Genomic DNA, 23,063 nt, shown 5'->3' on the forward strand with positions numbered 1-23,063 from the left:
GCACTAGAGGCCCAGTGCATGAAATTCTTGCATGGGTAGGGTCCCTAGGTCTGGCTGGTGATCAGGGCCGATCCACTTCCCCGCCTCCCTCCAGCCTCTTCCTTCCCTCGCTCCCTCAGTGCGCCGCCTCCTCCAACGCCTCCACCAGCCATGATTTTACATAATGCCACAATGAATAGCCTTGTGCATATGTTGTTTTTACTTGTGGAGATGTATCTTCAGGGTAATTTCCTAGCAGTGGGACTACCTAGTCCAGGGTGAGTTAATTAAATGTCTGACCAAATATAGCAGGCTAATTTTTAAAAATATGTTTTTACTGATTTCAGAGAGGAAGGGAGAGGGAGAGATAGAAACATCAATGATGAGAGAGAACCATCGATCAGCTGCCTCCTGCATGCTCCCAGTATGGGGATTGAGCCTGCACCCCGGGCAGGTGCCCTTGACCGGAATCTAATCCAGCTACCTTCAGTCCACAGACCGACACTCTATCCACTGAGTCAAACCAGCGGGGGCAGCAGGCTAATTTTTAAGTTGAGAATTCTGTATGGCCCTCAAATGATGTTATAAATACACAAATGGTTCTTGGCAGAAAAAGGTTCCCCACCCTGTCCTATTCAAAAGGTAAACAAATGTACTTACATAGTTTTTGTTTTGAGATGACCAAAGTCCTTTCCATAAAGGTTATATCATCCTGTATACCTATCAGCAGTTGTAGAAATTAGGAAGTTAGGTGAGTAAACACTTAACTTTGGGGATTATTTGGTGACACTAGCAGTAGCATTGTAAAGCAAATGCTTGTACCCTCCTGTACTCCAGTGATTCTATAGATATTTCATATAGAGTGATTTAGTCTTCACAACAACTCTGAGAGACAAGTGCCTCTATCTAATCTCCATCTTGCTTTCCACATGAGGAAACAGAGGCATGGATAGACTAAACAGCTACCAAGGTCAGAGCCAGAATTGAATTCAAGAGGTCTAGCTTCTGAGTTTCAGCTAATTGTGACACTGTGCAGGTGTTTATTGTACGCATTTAAAACAGATGGGGAAATAATGCCAATTGAAAGTGTTTTCATATGTGGTCCTAAGCACATGTGTGCTGCTGTTTATAGCCTTTTTCCCTTTCTGTCACAGATGGAGGAGTCATTCTTGTTAGGTGGGAAAATATGGCAGAGAATGTACCCAAAGAAAAAGAATACAATACACCTGTAAAAAGGGGGAAGGGGCCCTGACTGGTTTGGCTCAGTGGATGGAGCATCGGCCTGCAGACTCAAGGGTCCCAGGTTCGATTCCGGTCAGGGGCATGTACCTTGGTTGTGGGCACATCCCCGGTGGGGAGTGTGCAGGAGGCAGCTGATCGATGTTTCTAACTCTCTGTCCCTCTCCCTTCCTCCCTAAAAAAAAAAAAAAAATCAATAAAATATATATATTTAAAAGTGTGGGGAGGGGAAGGGTCCACAGTCAGTTACTTTGCTGAGAAAGGCAGGTTGTGCATGCCACTCTCATATCTTGGAAGGATAGCTACCTCTCAAGGCATGAATAGCTTAGCGGGTTACCTGCGGTAAGGGCTTTTGGCAGGCCCTGAGATGTAGACTTGCACCAGGTCTACATCTGGGTTTTTTCTCCTGCCACCTCTGTATTGGGAGCCGTGCATGGAGGGAAGCAGCTGGACTGTTGGCAAGGGAAGGATTAGGCTCCGATGGGTTCCAATCCTGGTACTTCCTCTGACCTTGCAAAAGTCTTACTATGGAATCAGGCAAATTTAGTTTAGACAGATGAGCAATTGATCAAAAAGCAGAACAAGAAAACAACCAAAATTGGAGAACTTCACTCTTTTTAGGCCTTTCTTTGTAAAGTGGGGATAAAATGTCTTTCCATTCATTGTGAACATTAGAGAAAGTACACATGTGCCTGGCATAGGGTAGGTTTTCAATGTGATTGTTGACCCTGAAAATACCTCTAGGGAATTCCCTAATAAACACTGTTCCAGCAACACCCCCTTTGTAGTATCTACCATTTCCATTTGTGGCATTTTACATTTTGAAGTTTAAATATCTCTAAAGAAAACAGGTTGGAGGGATGGATGGATGGATATCCTGTAACCATTCTGGTGTAGTTCTCATGGGATGCCACACACAGCTGAGCCCTCGATTCTGGAGGCAAGGACAGTGCTTGCTCTTTAGTGCTGTATTCCTTACCCTGCAAGGCCTGCAGATAGCCACAAGGATGCAAGTGCTATCTTGATGCCTGCTCCGACTTGACTGACTTGATGAGGCACAGATAGTGTGTTCTGATTAGGAGGAGACTGAGATGACAGGCCTGTAGCAGTGTTGGGAGCAGGAGGCAGGAAGAAGCCAAAACCACTGCGCATGGACAGTGTAGCCTGCTGGTGCAATGGGCCAGGCCACACTTGAGACATAGCCCAGAAGTCTCTTCCTGGGCTTTGATTCTGAGGGAATCTTACAGCTTGAAGGGGGAGGAGATGCTGAGATAGCAGGGGATTGAGAGGCCAGGAATGGGGCTTTCGGGGTGTACCAGATCAGTGGGAACCAGGGTTCTTTTTGGGCAGGTTGAGACCTTGGGCACGTTTCACAGAGGAGGGGCCTAACTTTTCAAGTGCTTCTAATCTTGTTAATAAATTCCTATGTGAATAAAGTTAACATTTTTCCAGTACTGTTAACATTGAATTGTGTTGTATTTGTTTTGTTAATCCTCACCTGAGGATATTTTTTCCATTGATTTTAAAAGGGAGGGAGGGGGGAAAAGGAAATATTGATATGAGAAAGACACATTGGTTGCCTCCCCAAAGTGCCCCAACTGGGCCAGAGGTTGAACAGGCAACCCAGGTACATGCCCTTGACTGGGAATCAAACCCAAGACCCTTCCGTGCATGGGCCAATACTCTATCCCCTGAGCCTCAGCGGGCAGGGCTGAACTGTGTTCTATCTTGATTGTTTTCATCAAGCAACTCAAGGTAAATCACAAGAATGTCAAGGTATTTTTATATATGATGTTTCTCTAGAACATTTAATGGAATGTAGTTAACATTCCTAAATGGTCATCAGGCTCCTCCATCTTCCCCACCCTGCCTCCCAGCAAATCCTCCTCACCCAATCAGTTCCTTTAAAGAACTTCTATTTCAAGTTCTAGAAAAGGCAATTAATATCTGAATTTCAGATTATAAGCATCTTAATTTTTATTAGGAGAAAAATTCAACAATTTAAAATATGTCCCTTTTTAAGGCAGTAATTTATTTTAGAGAATGGGGTTGCTTGGGTACATCTGTCAGCAGCCTGTGGCATGTTACATCTGTCCTTGATATTTAAAATATTTGGCACCATTTTGCTGGGAATCCATTTCTGACCTCAGAATCATCTAACAAATGTTAGTCTGGAATTAAACTTTGTAGTGTATAGGACACTAAACACTGTACTTGTTTAAACTTTGCATAAATATAATATGTGCATGTTGAGAAGGTATGTCAGCAATTCCAATTACTCTTTGGTGGTTTTGCTCTCTGAAAACCCATCTGAGAGGATATGTTCTCTCTACGGCAGGCCCACAGGAGGGGAGCAGACAGCAAGTCACTTAACCTCTCTGAATCTTTTTTTTTTTTAATTTATTCATTTTTTACAGAGAGGAAGGGAGAGGGATAGAGAGTTAGAAACATTGATGAGTGAGAAACATTGATCAGCTGCCTCCTGCACACCCCCTACTGGGAATGTGCCTGCAACCAAGGTACATGCTCTTGATCAGATTTGAACCTGGGACCCTTCAGTCCACAGGCCGACACTCTATCCACTGAGCCAAACTGGTTAGGTCACCTCTCTGAACTTTAGCTCTTCTTCTGGAAAGTGGTGTGGAGAATCTCACTTATCTTATAGGCAAGCTGGCTGCCTTGAGATGCCTGCTTTATGCAGTGCCTAGCATGCTAATAGTCCTGAAACTGAACGAGCCCTGAACTAATGGTGTGAGAGACAAAGATCTTAGTTCTTGAAAAGGCCTGCGAAAGCATCACTTTAAAGATGGGGAAAGAGCCAGACAAGTGGCTCAGTGGTTGAGCATTGACCTGTGCCAGGGCACATGCCTGGGTTGCGGGCTCAATCCCCAGTAGGGGGCGTGCAGGAGGCAGCTGATGAATGGTTCTCTCTTATTACTGATGTTTCTCCCTCTCCCTCTCTGAAATCAATAAAAATATATTAAAATGATGGGGAAAGAGACCAGAGAGAGAAATTACTTGTCAAGGTCACACAGAAGGAAGCAGAGTCGTGACTGAGAATCCAGGAGTCATTGCTGCCTCCCTGTACCCCATCTGCATACTTTCCCCCCACCCTGGGCAGTGCCTAACACCAGGTTTTAAATCCAGAGACATGAACTACTAGTTTAGACTGAGCAGGAGAGCTATTTTAGGGCAGACAAGCTTTCAGCACAACATAAATTCCATCACCTGGGCAACTGCCTGATTTCTTAGGCAAAGCAGTTCTCTGCCATCTGCATGCGTGGGCTTCCGCATAAGTGGTTGAAGTACGTGGCCTCCTGGGGCCTCCTCCCTGCTGCTCAGCAACTACTGCCATCTTCCAAGAAGCCCTGGGCATGAGTGGGTGACACAAGATGCCAGTGATAAGAGAACTAGGTGAACCCTGCTCCTACAGGGCTGATAGTCTTCTGGGAGCAACAGACAAGCCAACTGATGTCTCTCACACAGTTTCTCTGCTCAAAATAAAAACCCTAGTCTTTGTGGCAATCTTCCTCTTTCTCACTGATTTGGCCTTACAAGTCTTTTAGGTGGGCAGAGCATGGCAGATGTCTGGGCTGGGCTGGGAGCTGTGAAGGCCCAGAGCCAGTCTTTGGAACCTGAGCAGAGTAAAGAGAATGTCTCTGGGGTGTCGGGGGACCAGACGGGAAAATGGCGTGGCATGGAGAGGTAGCCCAATAGGGTGAAAAAGGCATCTTTCTGAGTGAGATTGTGGTGGGGGGGCACAGGGTGTCAGAACCCAAGTGGGGCTGGCCCGACTTCGTATAAGCCCGTGGGGTGAAGGGCACCCACCTGGGTTGTCAGAACCTGAGTGGGGTGAGTGAGAGGGATGGTTCAATGTGGGGTCATGTGGCAGGAGGGCATTTGTGCAGGGATAGGGGTGGCGATGAGGATGGGAGGATGGTTACATACAGGAACGTTGATCAAGTAAATGTATGAAAGAAAATAGCCAGATTTCTCACTGACAGAGAAGGGTTTTAAAAATAATGGAAAGAGAAAACTAGAATATTGGAATGGTGTTGGAACTATCAGTGTGAACTTATGGTCTTATGGTTTTCAATATACACATACACAGATATAAAAACATGTAAAAAAGTATATATATGTATATGTATGTATATATATAATTTCCTAGCTGTTTGCACTGAGAGGTCCTGGGAGCTGACACAGCCTAATAGCAATGAGCACACGTTGTGCCTAGATCTCCGTTTCTAAGTACCATTTCCAATAAAATAAATCAGGTGGGAATGGTTGGTTCCAGGGCTGGGGCAAGCAAAGTGTAAGTGAGCTTGGAACATCTGTACCAGAAAGTAAAAAGGGCTCAAAACACAAAAACAAGAGCGCACTGGCCAAATCAATGACAATTTGAGCATCAAAAAAAGAGAAAAAGATTGTAATGGAGTATATATAACCCATTGAATAAATAGGAAGTCATGAATCTATATTGATATAAATTAATAAACTGATTGGAAGTTTCTTGAGAAATAGCATTCCTCATCAAAATTTAAATTTATATAACTTATTCCGTGGGTTATCAGACATTACAATTAATATTTAGATGCTCAAATTGTCCCAGGTTTTTTTCCTTTATTACAAGAGTTGGGGGAGGGGGGCGGGGAGTAACTTGCAGGGAAGAAGCCTGGTAGACACAAGTCTAATCAACTGATCAAAGGGAACATCATTAGGACAAGGAGCAATGACAGGCTGAGCTAAGAATGCATCACTTGTAGGGTGTTTCTGCCCAAAGTGTAATCCTAAGGGGACATCAGACCCACCCAAATTGAGGGACATTCTGCAAAACAATTGGCTGTAATCTTCCAAAGTGTGAAGGTCATAGAAGTCAAGACTGGTCTGAGGACCTGTTTCAGTCTGAAGGAGACTAAAAAGACATGACAACTAAAGGAATGCATGATTCTGAATGGGGTCATTTTGCTACAAAGACAGGGACATTGGCAAAACTTGAATGGGATCCGAGGGTTAGTGGTAGTGATGTGCCAGTAATGATTTCCTGATTGTATTCTGGTAAAGGAGAATGTCCCTGTTGGCAAAAGTATTTGGGGATGATGAGGTATTAGATTGGCAACTCAAATAGGTAAGTGGGGGGAGCTTTTTGTACTGTACTTACAGCCTTTTAAATGTTTAAAAATAATTTTGATATTGTTTCCAAATAAATTTACTTAATTAAAACAATCTTTAGGTCTGCCCATGTATACAGGCTAAAAAGTGCAAGTGGTGTGACATTCAGGCGTTTGGCAATAGCTCCTAGGACCTTCACCCCCATGACTTCTTTAAGTGTGTTCCTCAGCCACTATTTCATTCCGCCTCCCCTAGTGTCTTGGTCTCCCAGACTCTGCCCTTCGCGTGTCCCAGCATCATGTTTTCCTGTTCACTCTGATCAGTTACCTAAGGCCTGTCTGTCCTCAGGCTTAGCTCACGTGCCCACAGATCTGGAGGGCTTCAGCCCACTTCCTTTCCAAGAAGCAGGCTCTCTGAACCACCTTGAGGGCGTTCCTGGCTGCCCCAGGTTTCCCCAAATGAGTCTGGGGGCCCCTAGGTATCTACAGATATACTCAGGGGCTCTGAGACCTTTTCTTTTTTCCCAAGGTCCACCATTTTTAAAAAATATATTTTTATTGATTTCAGAGAGGGAGAGAGAGATAGAAACATCAATGATGACAGAGATCATTGATTGGCTACCTCCTGCATGCCCCCTACTGGGGATCAAGCCCGAAACCCAGGCATGTGTGCCCTTGACCGGAATCGAACCTGGGACCCTTCTGTCCACAGGCCGATGCTCTATCCACTGAGCCAAACCAGTTAGGGCGAGGTCATATTTTTTTTAAGGACTCTGTACATTATTCAGGGTAACAGAATCTCTACTCCCCATTTGATACAGAGGAGATAAGATTTTGAATTATTCATCTGTACTTTTTGTTTTCACCCAAATCTGATCATGTCAGTCCCCTGACTGCTGGGGCTTTGGGAATCTTCCCAGCAAGGCAGCCTACCTGTCTCAGCCCCTGCCCTTCAAATACCTTTTACCTCTTCTTGTCTGGACAGGAACCCAGACTGCTCACCTCTTTCTGAACCTCTCCGGCCTTTCTGATAGGGCCTTTGCTTAGGATAGCTGTTCTTCCCAGAATGCCTTGCCCTGCCTTGCTCGTTCAGAATAATGACAACAGCAATGAGTAAACGTTTGCTGAGTATCTACTTTGTCTTAAGCACAATTCTAAACTCTTCACAGATGAGGAAACAGGCCCACAGAGGTTAATGTCTTGTCCGAGGATATGCAACTAGTGACTATAATCCCGAGTCCCGTGAATAGCCTATCCCAGTTTGGCCCTGAGACACATGAGATAAAAGGCCTTTGCCCTTTCAGAGCTGATGGCTGGAAGGGCTGCAGATGGATGAGTCAACAGTGAGTCAGAACCCCTGTGATAAATACTTTGATACAAGGAGCTAAGAAAGCCAGGGCTGGAGTACCTGACCCAGCCTGGGGACTCAGGAATTGCGGGACATTCTGCCAGATGTTAATACTGTTTTGATATCTAGCTGGATGAGTTGACGTCTAGCCTGAGCCTTCCAGGATGCCAGGAGTTAGCCCTCCTGTGTGGCTGTTCTGAGCCTTTAATGAGTTAACATGTGAAAGCCAAGTAGAGCAGTGTCTGGCAGCTGGAATGTACAATAGCAGTGCCTCCGCCGCTGCCTCTCCCTCCTACTAGCCTCATAAAGGAGTAGGTGTGCTTACTGGCGGGGGCGGGGGGCATCAGGTGAGATTATGAATTATGCTTTGGCCTCATGGGATTCAGGGCACACAATTCCATGACAAAGGTAATATCTGTGGGCAGTTGGGTCTCAGTGGCTGGAGCTCAGGAGAAGGGTCTGGAGTCAGGAAAGGAGATGAAGCGAGTGCAGTTGTCCCCTCTTACCTGGGTGCACTTCAGCAGTTTCCGTTTCCTGAAGTGTCAGTTGCTCTTGGTCGACCTCAGTCCAAAAATACTAAGTGAAAAATTTCAGAAATAATTCAGCAGTTTTAAGTTGTACATTGTTCTGAATAGTGTGATGCAATCTCACGCTCTCCCACACCTTCCTTCTCAGAAGGCGAATTGTACCATTGTCCAGTGACTTCATACTGTAAATGCTTCCTACCCGGTAGTTACTTAGTAGTATTGTCACGCTGCTTGTGTTTAAGTAACTCTAATTTTATTTAGTAATGGCCCCAAGTGCAAGAGTGGTGGTGCTGGCAATTCAGATATGCCAAAGAGAAGCAATAAAGTGCTCCCTCCCCCCCTTTTTTAAGAAATATTTTCTTACCGATTTTTAGAGAGGGAAAGGGAGAAGGAGAAGAGAGAAACATTGATGTGAAGGCAATTCATCGATCAGCTGAATCAAACTGGCAACCTTTTGGTGCACGGGACGACATTCAACCAACTGAGCCACAAAGGCTAGGGCTAAAGTGCCCCCTTTAAATGTAAACGTGGATATTCTTGATAAAGAGAGGAAAAATATAATATGCTGAGGTTGCTAAGATCTATAATAAGAACGAGTCTTTTGTCTGTGGAATTGTGAAGAAGGGAAAAGAAATTCTTGCTTGTTTTGCGGCCATACCTCAAAATGCAAAAGTTGTGGCCAGAGTGCATGGGTAAGTGCTCAGTTAAGATGGAAAGGCATTAGTGTGCTCTCCCTGCCAGGAGCACGCTGTCACCTTGCCCTTCTCCCGCCTCTGCCCTCACAGGCGTGCACCTCCTAAACTCTAAGGGTCTCCACAAGACTTGCAACCAGGGGAGCAATGGGTAGTGGCAGCTCGTCCTGGGCAAAACCCCTGAACCTGTCTCCAAGGCCCCCTTTTCTCTGACTTCCCCGTGAGCCAAAGCAGCCCTGCCTGGGCTCGGTCCTGTTGCTGCTTCTATCCTAAGCACTTCCTTGTTTCACTGTCCTTAGCTTTGATACATGTACACACACACACACACACACACACACACACACACACACACACACACGATGGAAAGGCATTAAATTTATGGGTGAAAAACACAAACAGAAAATGGGTTGCGCCAGAAAGCACTGAGCCTCTAGGAAGACTTCAGCAAGGGATCCTCTGAAAGGAGTGACATCAAACCATTTACAGCAAGTAAGAGATGGTCACAATAAGGTCTTGTGAGAGAGGCCACATTCACATAAATTTTATTACAGTATATTGTTAGAATTGTTCTATTTTTATTGTTACTCTCTCAACTATGCATAATTTATAAATTAAGCTTTATCATATGTAAGTATGTACAGGAAAGAAAAATACATATCTATGGACGTATACGGTTCGGTGCTATCCGCAATTTCAGGCATCCACTGGAGATCTCGGAATGTATCCCATGCAGGTAAATAGGGGATGGCTGTGGCCTGAAGGACGTTGACTCTAGGGGCCAGTCCTATGAATATGACTGGAAAGAACAAGCAGAGAGATAGGATGGTCAGGAGAGCCTGAGGTCATACATGCCAAGCAAGAAGGCAGATACCTTTGGCAGGATCACATGCTGCTGAGGAAACTCATTCTCAGCCTTCAAGACTCAGCTTAACTCCTTAAAGCCTTCCCTGCCCTCTCCGGGCCCAGGTAATTGTATTGACGTTGTACCCTGCAGATACTTGGAGCAGCACAATCCTGCCCCCACCACAGGCCTAAGCAGATTCTTAGAGGAGTTGCTGAGAATCTACATCTCGAGTGATTCCTCTGAATATGGAAGTTCACGAACCCCTGCATTCTAGAGAAAATGCCCAGGTGGGAATCTCTGGCTCAGCTCAGGTCCCATGCCCACCCTGAGCTATGTTCTAGGAGGACAGGGAACCATGCCTGGTCATTTTTGGATCAGGTGCCCACTCTTCCTGGGAGGTGGAAGTAGAAGAGGAGTAGGCCCAGGACAAGGTGGTGGTGGGCTGTCAGTAGAAGCAGGGGGCCCGGCTGGTGTTGCTCAGTGGTTGAGCTTCGACCCACGAACCAGGAGGTCACAGTTTGATTCCTGGTCAGGGCACATGTCTGGGTAGCGGGTTTGATCCCCAGTAGGGGTTGTGCAGGAAGCTTCACTGATGTTTCTCTCCCCTTCTTCCTTACTCTCTCTGAAATCAATAAAAACTTATTAAAAAAAGAAAAGTAGGGGGATGGATGCTTGGCAGACAGAAACAAACACGTCTGTTCTGGTTCCACAATTACTACCCGCGCAGTTCTTTTGAGAGCCTTGGGGCCCCAGCATGCAGCCCAGGGCCTGGCAGACGGCGGTGGGCCACCAGCAAATGTTTGGTTTAGGGAAGTTGCCTCCTAGCTACCTCAGCTGCTCCCTGAGGTTCACAGGCTAGTTTAGCCAGCACCCGGCCATGGGTACTGGGGGTAAGTGAAGGCAGTGCTCACATTTCCTTGGAGCCACCCTTTGAGCCTTCTTCCCAGAAGGCCATTCTTCCTCTGCCATGGGAAGGGAAGGCAGCAGGTAGCTGGGGAGAAGCCAGCAACTGCTGAGCAGACGAATCTTCCCTGAGTTGTCAAGGGCCAGCAAGGTCTGGAGGCCGCAGTAGGAACTGGGGTCCCACAAAGGCTGGGATTCCACTGGAGGCTCCGGGGAGGGATGCAGATGGATTGGCTCGGGTTGTCCTTGGTCATAGGAACCAAAGGAATGTTAAACTGGAAAATCCCAGCGAGCACTATTTTTAGAGAAGATTTGGAGAACATTTTTCCAGCTGAAGGGACAAGTTTTTTCAGAAGTAGCAGTTGACTCTAACCCCTGAACCGCTCTGCCTGGAATTCGGCCCGGCCCCGGCCCCTCCCTCCAGACATGTGGGAACACTGTTGGAGGAGCCCCATCAGTCCCCCCACAGAAGACAGGGGCATCTGCTGCTTTCAAACACCAAAATGGATTGTTTATTTTTACATCTTTTGAGTCAAATCCCTCAGACGTAAGGGACTTACATGGGCACTTTTCTTTAAAAGGCCTTGTAAGAATAGGGAAAATCATATCAAAACAAGTTGTAAGTCATGTAACATTAAACATGAGACTTTCTTGGGTGTTTGGTTCATGCTTAATATTGATAACTAGAGGCCCGGTGCATGAAATTCGTGCACAGGGGTGTGTGTCGCTCAGCCCAGCCTGCACCCTCTTCAATCTGGGATCCCTCTCACAATCCAGGACTGCTGGTTCCCAACTGCTCACCTGCCTGCCTTCCTGATTGCCCCTAACTGCTTCTGCCTGCCAGCCTGATCACACCCTAACCACTCCACTGCCAGCCTGATTGATGCCTAACTGCTCCTCTGTCAGCCTGATTGCCCCTAACTGCCCTCCCCTGCAGGCCTGGTCACCCCTAACTGCCCTCCCTTGCAGGCCTGGTCCCCCCCTCCAACTGCTCTCCCCTGCAGGCTGGGGTCCCCCCCACCCCCCCAACTGCCCTTCTCTGCAGGCCTGGTCGCCCCCAACTTCCCTCCTCTGCCAGCCTGGTCACCCCTAACTGCCCTTCCCTGCAGGCTTGATCGCCCCCAACTGCCCTCCCTTTCAGGCCTGGTCCCTCCCAACTGCCCTCCCTTTCAGGCCTGGTCCCTCCCATTGCCCTCCCCTGCTGGCTATCTTGTGGCGGCCATCTTGTGTCCACATGGGGGCAGCCATCTTGTGTGTTGGAGTGACAGTCAATTTGCATATTACTCTTTTATTAGATAGGATTATTTCTGATAAACTTAATTGGTCTTCCTACTATATACTTTATACTCAAAATGTTCAATTTCACCACCACTGTTTGTTTATTTTTTTGGGGGGGGATTCTGTTTTAAAAAATATATATATTTTAAATATTTTATATTTTTATTTATTTCAGAGAGGAAAGGAGAGGAAGAGAGAGATAGAAACATCAATGATGAGAGGGAATCATTGATTGGCTGCCTCTTGCATGCCCCCTACAGGAACCCAAGCATGTGCCCTTGACCAGACTCGAACCTGGGACCCTTCAGTCTGCAGGCCGATGCTCTATTCACTGAGCCAAACTGGTTAGGGCTCACCACACCTCTTTATATTTTTCTGTTGAGATAGAAGTCTTTAGGGCTCCTGCTAATTACTGAGCTTATTAAAAGTAGTAGATTCAATCTACTGTTTAATTGGAGTTACAGGGAAAGCTACCCCCATCCCAACACTCACAGAGATGCACTGGGAGAGATCTCAGTAAGAAATGAAGTGAAATGCGAACCCTGCCTCTCACCTCACCATTATCAGGCACTGCCTCCAGGGGCAGAGCCTGCAGGACCACAGTTTGGGAGGGTATTTTGCTCCCAGCCCTTCATGGAATTTAGAATCTAAAGTCCTTGTAGGATCAATGCTTTTGATGTTAAGGACCCTTCATCAGTCCATGGAATCAGTGTGCTTGCAGAGAGGGGCTAGAGTGAGGAGTCCCCCGACTTGGAGGTGGTTGTCCTTGGAAGGAGACCAGCCCAGGGCTGAGTGGCTGAGGGACTTGGGAAGAGGCCAGGCTTGATCCAGGTAAAGAAGAGTATCCTGAGGAATAGCCAATATACTCTCAGGATGAGTTCAGGGACTGAGATAAGAATCAGCCTTACAGTTGCTGGTAGACTCTTTCCGCTGGCAGCAACTAATAAAGTAGCATCTGGTTTATTCATCAGTCTCTTCTGAGTCCGGTTGCCTTGAGTCAGCCCTTGATATGTGGCTCAGACCCTGAAACCCAGAGATCTGTCCAAAGGCTGCCTTGGCTTCCTACGCATTTATCACTAATTTATCTTCTCTGTCGTTTATTTATCTTCATTTTGACTTCAGCTCTTGTAAACACCCTCGAGGCACAGCTATAGCCACCGACTCATGCTATATTGCAATTTAACACTGAGGAAGGCACCAAAATACCACATTTTATCTACTATTACTATGTGGGATTCCCAACAACGCCTTTTGGAAGTCTGTGAACTTCTGTTAAAACGCAAAAGTAAAAAAATTTGAGTCTGTCCTTGGAACTAAAAATAAACTTAGGCTAATGTCCAGGGACAGGAAACAATAAGTCCTGGAGGAGAACCTCCAATCTTTCCTCCCTCAATCCGTCTCCCTCTTGTGGCCCGAGAGAGCATTCTAAAAGGCCTCACCAGGCCACTCTCCCGCTTACCGCTTCGTTCAGAGGTTCAGAGTCCACCCTCTCATGGGGCCCGTGAAGCCCTGCAGAGACTGGTCCATGGCTACCTTTCAGCTTAGGTCTTGTCTGCCAGTCCTCCTCCCCTTGAGTTCTGGGCTTGAACCTCTTCACCATGCTTTGCTTTTGCTTGTGTCTGAGCCTTTGCACATGTTCCCTCTGCCCAGAACACACTTCCACCCACCCTTACCATCTCTTTGCCTCGCTAATTACTATTCGTATTTCAAATATCCGGTGAAATTCTGAGCCACAGACTCCATTAAATCTTTGCTGGAAATGGAAATCCCCATACCACCATGAGCAGCACTCAGCGCACGCTCTTGTGTTTACTGGGTTCAGTACTTGTTCTCCACGGCTCTGCTGGCAGGAGCTCGATCTGCCTTGTTAACCACCGACTCTCACGTTCCTCTTTTATTTTTTTAAATATATTTTATTGATTTTTTACAGAGAGGAAGGGAGAGGGAGAGAGAGCTAGAAACATCGATGAGAGAGAAACATCGACCAGCTGCCTCCTGCACACTCCCTACCGAGGATGTGCCCGCAACCAAGGTACATGCCCTTGACCGGAATCGAACCTGGGACCTTTCAGTCCGCAGGCCGACGCTCTATCCACCGAGCCAAACCGGTTTCGGCTCATGTTCCTTTTTTAAAAAAATGTTTTTAATTTAGATTTTATTTTTATTAAAGCTGTAAGTGCACATGGTTGAGAGAATCAAATAGTTCCACAAGGCCTCAACCCCCCATTACATTTCCTGCCTCCAGAGGCAACACTTTGTAACTTTTAACTGGTTAGTTTTGTTTTTACCTTTATATATATTTTTTCTTATTGAAAAGTATTACATATGTCCTTTTTCCCCCTCCCAATGACCCCTTCTAGCCCGCCCCCACCCCTTACCTTTATATTTGTAATGAACACGCAGACACTGCTACCTCCTGGGTTTTCAGTTTGAAGCATCTACTGATCTCCCCTGATGAATGATGAGCATTTCAGCCTCTTGCACACCCTCCCCATCTCCCTATCACACGCGCACACATCTGGGCCCTATCTTCTCCTAATGTGGTCACATACTTTTGGATAGGTCAGGATTCATTGTTTACATTATTATAATTATGCAAATATTATTCACAGTTGAACCATGTGATTTACCATACTTATCCTTTTCTATACGTCATTTTATTTTTCCTGCAATTAATATCTATGAATATTTGCTTAGTTTCCTAGGCATTTATCACTAGTTTATTTCAAAACTTTCCCCAAACTATGTATCTTTCTTTGCTGTGTATCAAGTATTTCCTTAATTTCACCTTGAAGAAGTCTCTGGCTGCTCCATTCTGGGCTGGCTGACTCCCAGCCCCGCTGCTCGGGGGCCTCTGCCCCCTTCACCTCTCTGTAGGCTGCATCCACCCTCTCTTGGACCCTCTGTTCTCTGCTTCCTTGGTTTATTAATCTTCACCTGAGGATATTTTCCCATTGATATTAGGGAGAGTGGAAGCGAGGGAGGGAGGGAGGGAGGAAGAGGGGAGAGAGAGAGAGAGAGGGAGAGAAACCTTGATGTGAGAGAGACACATCAGTTGGTTGCCTCCCACTGGCACCCTGACCAGAGCCATGGATCAAACCTGCAACCCAGGTATGTGCCCTTGACCAGGAATCAATCCCGAGACCCTTCAGTGCACAGGCCAACACTCTATCCACTGAGCCACACCAGCCAGGGCTGCTTCCTTGGTTTAAATCTTTGTTCTGGTGTCCTCCTCTAGCTGCCTCCTGAGAAAGAGACAGAGAGAGTCTTTGCATGTCTGAGTCTTCCATCAGCCCTCACACCTGACTCATACTCCCGCTGTAATCAGACTTCTTAGGTGGGATCACTGCTCCTCAGGATGTGGAAGGGTTTGCTCCATTCCTTTGTAGCTCCCAAAAGTCTGACGTCTTTCTGATTCCCAATCCTTTATAATGAAACCTGCTCTGTTCCTCCTGGGACCTCAACGCTCTTCTCTGCTCCAGTGGTCTGACGCGCCACTCACTATGCTGGGCACTGGTGGGTCCTTTAAGTCCAAAACTCATGTCCTTTGGTTCTGAAAAATGTTATTGAATCATTATTTTATGATTTTTTCCTTCCATTCACTCTCTTCTAACTTTATGGAAGTCTTATGCTATTATTCTCTTGGACTATAGCTCTAATTTTTTCCCCCTCATTTTCTATCTCTGTTTTTTGACTCTATTTCCTGTGAATTTTCTTTCCTTTAACTCTTTTCTTTTTTCTTTCATATCGTATATAATAAAAGCCTAATATGCAAAACGACCAAATGGCAGAATGACTGATGCTATGATGCACACTGACCACCAGGGGGCAGATGCTCAACACAGGAGTTGCTCCCTGGTGGCCGGTGCGCTCCCCCAGGGAGAGCGATGCTCAGCCAGAAGCCGGGCTTATGGCTGGCAAGTGCAGTGGCGGTGGTGGGAGCCTCTCCCACCTCTGTGGCAGCACTAAGGAGCAGCGAGCAGGTGAGCAGTAAGGAGCGAGGGGTCCTGGACTGGGAGAGGGATGTCCGCCTGCCGGCTTAGGCAGGGAGCAGGCTTAAGCCGGCAGGCATACATCCCACAAGGGGTCCCAGACTACAAGAGGGCACATGCTGGGCTGAGGGACACCCCCCTCCAGTGCATGAATTTTGTGCACTGGGCCTCTAGTTAGTATCCAGGGACACACACACACACACACACACACACACACAGTTTTCAGTATGGTACCCCTGTCTTCAACTGTGCCTAGTGATTCCCAGCTGAGACCCTCTGTTTTACCTTCTCCAGAGACTAGAACTCCAGTCTTGGGGATGAGCATGAGAGGAGATCCAGGGATCCAACTGCTTTTTAAAAAGACTCTCAATTGACCTTGTTTTATTGTGTTTTTTGTGTTTTTTTTATTCCCGCCTTCACCGTCATTGCTAGATGTGCTGTGCCGCCCATGCCAAAGCCTTTTGTTCTGTGATAGAACCTAAGTTGCATTTCAGCCTTGGCCTGTGCCAGCTGACGGTTTAGCTTTCTTGGATCTGCTAAGTCAGTTACCACTTGCCCATTTGCTTTTCTGCTTCCAAAATTTTGTTGCCCTTGTCTCCTTTTCCATTCTTTATCCCAATAGTTTTATGCCCTTTAAATCCCTGTAATTGTCATTTCACTGAGATTTTGGGAGAGAGCAGAGGCCAGAGCCTACATCCAACGATTCAGCTTATCATCTTTGACTGTCAGTCTGTCTCCAGTCCCTAGCATATTGTTTAGCACATATTATGTGCCCAATATTTGCTGATTGAATAGAGTATTACTAATAATTAGAGTCACTAAGTTTCACCTTTGGTAACCAAAAGGTGAGAGTCCTTTTGGTATTTACTGCTTAGCTTGGAATTCACTAGCTCATCTGAGTTGTATATTAGGCAACATTGTGTAGTGAAGAGAGTCGGAACCTGGACTCTACCCACCAATTAATTGTGTGTCCTGGGACAAGCTGCTGCAGCGCTCAAGTCTCAGTCCTCTCTTCTGTAAAATGGGAACAATACCTCCGTGGAGTGCCTTGCTCAGTGCCATCACATTATGGCGTGTAAGAGTCGGATACCAAAGCAACGATTCTTAGAAAGTCAATGTTTTACTTAAGCTTCACACTTGAATTGTAAATTGGTCCCGAATTAATGCCCTTCGGCGCCAAGGTCTGTGTTTAACCTGACTGGATTAGACAGAGTTCGCAAAACTTTTTCAACTCCGAGAGGGTCACCGAGGGTACTCTGCTGTGTGCTAGCGTCCCCAGAACTTACATTGTAGTTATTCACAAATATTTATCGTGTATCTGTCCCGTGTATCGCTGACCCGTACTCAGCGACCCTCACTCACCCCTACCCCACACCCCGGCCCCGCTCTGCCCCGGGCCTCCGAACTGGTTGGTGCAAGGCGCCCAGGGTAGGAGCCCAGGCGCCTGGCCCCTGTCTGGTCAGCTAACAGTCCGCGTCAGGCCAAGCCTGGGCCACGCGGTTGCAGCACCGGGACGGCGCGGCGCACCTCCGTGTTCACCGGGAAGTCCTCCAGGCTACCTGCAGGGGACCCCGCTTCCTCCAGAGGCTGCTCCCTGGGCCAGCACCTCCGTGCCCCTGGGTCGACCTCGACCCTCTCCCTCAGCTCGCGTTCTTCCCGGTCCACACAACCCGGCTTCCCCGACCCCCGCCCTGGCCCTCAGGCATCGCCAGGCGCCGCCCCGCGGCCCCCGCCGGCGCGCAGGCAGGTGAGGGCGGGGCCTAAGGACGCCCCGCCCCGCCCGCCCCGCCCCCCGAGAGCCCGCGGTCCGGCCGCCGCCTCCGCCTCCCCGGGGCCTCGGAGCGCCGCCGAGCGGCCGGCGGGCGGGCACTCGCTCCGCCCCCTCCCGGCCGCCGCGCCGGCTCCCGCCTCCTTCCCTCTCCGCTCGCTCCCGCCTCCTTTCCTTTCCGCTGCTGAGGCGGCGGGAGCCGAGCCCGAGCGGACCGAGCCGTGGCCGCAGCCGGCGGCGGGCGCAGAGGAGGAGGCGGCGGCGGCAGCGGCGGGGCGGGCCGCGGGCGGGCAGTCAGGCGGCGGCGGCGATGCGGCGGCCCCGCTGAGCCCCCCAGCTCCGGGCGCCGGGGGCCGGCCGTGCGAGGTGGCCCGGACCGCCGGCAGCATGCGGAGCGGCGAGGAGCTGGACGGCTTCGAGGGCGAGGCCTCGAGCACCTCCATGATCTCGGGCGCCAGCAGCCCGTACCAGCCCACCACCGAGCCGGTGAGCCAGCGCCGCGGGCTGGCCGGCCTGCGCTGCGACCCCGACTACCTGCGCGGCGCGCTCGGCTGCCTCAAGGTCGCCCAAGTGGTAGGTGCCGGGCGGGGCCCCAGGTGCGGGCGGGCGGCCTAGCCGCGCGCCTTCTCCCCCTGCTCCCTCCCGGGGCGCAGGCCCGGCTGGCCTCGGCCGCGCATCCGCTTCGCGGGGCCAGACCCCTGCTCCTCGCACCCTCTCTCCCGCCCGGGGTCCCAGGGCCGCCCTTTCCACTCCCTTGCGGGTTCTGCCTCAGGTGTGCGCCTCCTACCTGAACACCTGCCCCCGGGCCTACCTGCCTGCTCCCGCCTACGCTGTCGCGAGCCGGCTTAATGCTCGGGCTTGGGGGTCCGCGGAGCCGGCCTGCGGGTCATGTTGCCCCTGGATGCTACTGATCACAGCAACTTGTGTCAGATTGTCGCACAACATCCACCCCTGCTGACGGTCCTTCTCTGTCTGCCTCCACCACTGGGGACCGTGGCTTGGTTTCCTCCCCGGCGCCTGGGAGCGCCGGGCGTATGATAGACGCTCAATAAATGTTTGTGCAATGGAGCCATGGAGCCTAGATTCGGTGGGGGAGCCGAGATCTGCCCACAAAAGTCTCCAGTTTGTACAGTAGAGGTCCGATTCCTTAATTAACCTAGAACACAGAACCGGCATCCCTCAGTCCTCCGCCCCAGCACCGTGGCTGGCATTGCCCAATTGGTACCCAGAGTTAAATCACTCCGGGAGGGCAGCCAGTTCGGGAGGTAACCGAAACAGAGAACTTTCTGTTGGACTTGTCTATGGCAGAGCTCATTTCTCAGAATTCTTATTTTTAGCTTCCAGGGTGTTCGAGGCAGGGGCCTGTCAGCTCTGCCCCTCTGTTGTGGTTTTGTCACAGGCCTCTCTGGGCAGTTCCTCAGCTCCGTGGTGGACAGGGCATGCTCCAGTTCAGGAAGACTGCCCCGATGTTCCCTGTCACAGGTAGGCCTCCCTCGGAGGCCCGGCAGCAAAACTTTAAAGATTTCTCAGAGAGCTGTAATGTAGGTACATTTTGTTTCTTCCAGGCATCGGGCTTCTTTTTCTGACTTGAGTACATAGATAAACGTTCCTTGGGACTAATATAATGTGGGGACACCTTTTAAATAAAGGTCCCAGTGTTTGTAGACTGCAGGATACAGACTGTTTTATGTCTCCTGGGTGAAAGGCTTATTCTGCTGGTTGCTGGAGGGTATTTCTGAAGGGCTCTAAGGAAAGACAAAAGGAGCAAGTTATGCCTTCCCAGAATTTTAAACTGACCTTATCCGGTAAGCTGCAGTGCTCTGTGCTCTGAGGTATGTTGGTTGGTAGTTAGACATTGCTGTTAGCAAAGAGAATGGAGGAGGTGGGGGGAGGTGTGTAACTGCCTTTTAAAAGAGGCAGCTAGCCAGTGTTTGAGTACAGCACAGATAACCAGAAATGAATAAAAGAGAGCAGGCAGGAACTCGGATCCAGGTAGAATATAGGGCTTTGTTAAGCACCTTGCTTTGTTTCCTCTGTGGACTTATGAAAGCAGATAGAACTTGCCACTCAAAAGATCTGGTAAAGAAATTGAAACCCAGTAGTTTGTATAAAATGTTATCCAGCAGTTATCACCTCATTGCTGAAACTTTGTCAGCTAAGGCCAGAAATGGGAGCCAGTGGTATCTTAAGGTGTTGTTTTGGTGTGCAAGCATGTCAAACTCAAAGGCTAACGGCTAAATAAACGAGGCATTCGGTCCGAAGGCCATGAGTTTGACATGCTTGGTGCAGAGCTTTCCTTTGCATCTGGAAGAACTTTGGGGTCCAGCCCCTAAAATCTCACCCAGCCCTGCCATTTGTCTCATCTCTAGAGTTTAAACAAAGAGAGGTTATGTGGAGGTGAGTGAAGGATGGGAACCTGCTTGGAAGGTATGGCAACTTGAAACAGTCTTCTGCCCCACAGATTTTGCTCAGTGGTTGAGCAGAGGTCAGGGTTCAGTCTCCATCAGGGCACATGATCAGGGTTTCGGGCTCGATCCCCAGTAGGGGGCATGCAGGAGCAGCCCATCAATGGTTCTCTCTCATCGTTGATGTTTCTATTTCTCCCTTCCTCTCTGAAATCAATTATATATACCAAAATAAAATAAAAAAACACCAGTTTTCCATGTACTTGGCTTCTCAGCCTTGATAAAAAAAAAAATCAGGATTTTTTAGGGAAAAACCCTCCAAGAAATTGAAATCTAAATTTAAACTGGAAAATAAGGCTGAAGATATTTCTAAGGTGTTACACGGCTCAGAATTCCATCAAGAAATATGGATAAGCCCTAGCCAGTTTGGCTTGGTGGATAGAGTGTAGGCCTGCGGACTGAAGGGACCCAGGTTCGATTTTGATTCAGGGCACATGCCCGGGTTGTGGGCTTGATCCCCAATGTGGGGCGTGCAGGAGGCAGCCAATCAGTGATTTTCTCTCATCATTGATGTTTCTATCTCTCTTCTTTCTTCCTCTCTGAAATCAATAATAAAAATAAAAATAAAAGAAATATGGATAAGTCCTCATTCTGGTTTTTGAGAAAAGTTTGCCTTTTTTTCATTTCCGTTTTTATAGACGTTTCTTGTGGTCTGTGGTCCATTGCAACCTGTAGATCCTTGCTACTCCTAGTTGTCAGCAGCATCTCCAGCACCAGAGAGCTTGTTAGAAATGCAGAATCAGAGAGGCCTCCCCCAGGTTTTCTTATTCTTACTCCCCCCCCGCCCCCACCTCACTCCCTCTAAAAATCAATGGAAAAATATCCTTGAGTGAGGATTAACAAAATAAACAAACAAAAAGTGCCAAAAGCAGAATCAGCATTTTAGTTCTGAAAGGACCCCTAGGGAACTCTTGCTTCAGATCCCTTTCTTGAGCCCCTCCCATGCCTGATTGTCCTGATGTTGCATTGCATTTTTGTAGGACTTTTTCTAACAAATCGGGTAATAGATGTTTAAATTCAGATTTTAGCTTTGCTGATTTTGAAATCTTTTAACCTTGTTGGGTCTTGGCTTCCTCAGTAAGTATGTGGGTGGTAATGATTGAGCATTTTAGGAATTGTAGGAATTAAGGGGTTAATATTTGATAGGTGCTTTCCTGGGTAACTCAGAGACAGATATGAGTATTTGCATTCAGGGTGGGGTAATAATATATCTTTTATTTGATGGAAACCATGGCCTGTTTTCATCCAAAGCCAATCCGCACAGTCCCTCATGGATCCTACTCTCTGGGGGATGTGCTGGGGCAGGGGAGGGGCTTTGCAGCTGATGGTGGTAAAGTAGTGTGTTTCACTGCATTGCATTCTCAGAGTCATTGTGGCTCCTTGTAAAACAGTCTCATTTTCCTTTAGGAAGATTGTTATCTTTGGAAGTTGTCTTCCTGGTCAAGGACTTGTAACCAAAGTCTAGCAGAAAAGCAAAGGAAAAACTACTCTTCAGTTTTCATGATAATTGAAAATAGTAAAATTATCATCTAAGACCTCAGAAAAGTGTATAGTACACATCTGTTTTATAGAACCAGATGAAGATGGTTCAAGAAAAGAACACTATAGACCAGTGATGGCAAACCTATGACGCATGTCAGCACTGACACACGCAGCCATTTCTGATGACACGCGGCCGCATGCCGAGGATGAAACATTTGCTGCTCCTGAGGATGAAACCTTTGCGACTAGAGTCTTGGAGTTAGTTTTTTCCTCAAAGTGACACACTACCCGAGTTATGCTCAGTTTTTTGGCGAAGTTTGACACACCAAGCTCAAAAGGTTGCTGTAGACCAATGGTCCTCGGGAACACAGACCCAGAAATCCTCAACAAAAAACTAGAAAATCAGATCCATCAACATTAAATGTAAAAAGAATAGTACACCACAACCAATTGTGATTTATCCCAGGAACAAAAGGCTATTCCACTTTTCCAAAATCAATAGATGTATTCCACCATATGAATGGCTTAACAAAAACCACATGATTATGTCAGTGGATGCAGAAAAAACATTCAACAAAATTCAACATTCATTCATGCAAACCAGTAAGAGAAGGGAACTTTCTCAACTTGAAAAGGAGCTTCTACAGAAAAATCTACAGTTAACACACATAGATAGATGCAGCTAACATAGTGGTGAAAGAGTGAATGCTTTTCCTCAAGATGGGGAACAAAGTAATGACATCTGCTCTCACCACTGATACTCACCATCCTACTGGAAGTGCTAACCAGTGCAAGAAAAATAAATAGAAGGCATACAGATTGGAAAGAAGGAGCAACTGTCCCCATTAGCAGATGGCATGATTGTCTATGTAGCCAACCCTATGGGAATCTATAAAAAAGCTGGGAATAATAAGACAGTTAGCAAGGTTGCAGGATACAAGGTCAACACACAAAAGTCAATTGTATTTCTATATCTTAGCAACAAATCATTGGAAACTAAAATTATAAAAAACACACACAAAACAACAAAAACCCATGTCAGTTGCAGTTGATCTGAAAAGAATGAAATACTTAGGTATAAATCTAACAAAACACGTATACAATTGGCACACTGAAAACCGTAAAACACTGAAGAAAGAAATCCAAGACGATCTAAAATAAATGGACAGCCGAAACCAGTTTGGCTCAGTGGATAGGGCATCGGTCTGCGGACTGAAAGGTCCCAGGTTCGATTCCGGTCAAGGGCATGTACCTTGGTTGCGGACACATCCCCAGTGGGGGGTGTGCAGGAGGCAGCTGGTCAATGTTTCTCTCTCTATCGATGTTTCTAACTCTCTATCCCTCTCCCTTCCTCTCTGTAAAAAATCAATAAAATATATTAAAAAAATAAAATAAATGGACAGACATACCGTGTTCATGGATTGGAGGACTCAGT

The 23,063-nt window shown here is 47.6% G+C and overlaps 1 protein-coding gene across 3 annotated transcripts in view; it reads left to right on the forward strand.

The window, feature by feature from the left end:
• Window positions 1-17,867: 17,867 nt before the first annotated feature.
• The window catches only part of CMTM4 (CKLF like MARVEL transmembrane domain containing 4), a 43,652-nt gene continuing 38,456 nt past the window's right edge, over window positions 17,868-23,063 (forward strand). Inside the window, exon 1 of one of the 3 annotated variants that reach the window (XM_028143069.2) lies at window positions 17,868-18,254. In XM_028143069.2, the coding sequence (XP_027998870.2) occupies window positions 18,069-18,254 (186 nt within the window). In that variant the 5' untranslated portion in view covers window positions 17,868-18,068. The remainder of the gene's footprint in view (window positions 18,255-23,063) is intronic. The other 2 variants (XM_054710389.1, XM_054710388.1) reach the window with 2 other exon arrangements.

Source organism: Eptesicus fuscus, chromosome 21, assembly GCF_027574615.1.
Source record: "Eptesicus fuscus isolate TK198812 chromosome 21, DD_ASM_mEF_20220401, whole genome shotgun sequence".
Taxonomy (NCBI): Eukaryota; Metazoa; Chordata; class Mammalia; order Chiroptera; family Vespertilionidae; genus Eptesicus; species Eptesicus fuscus.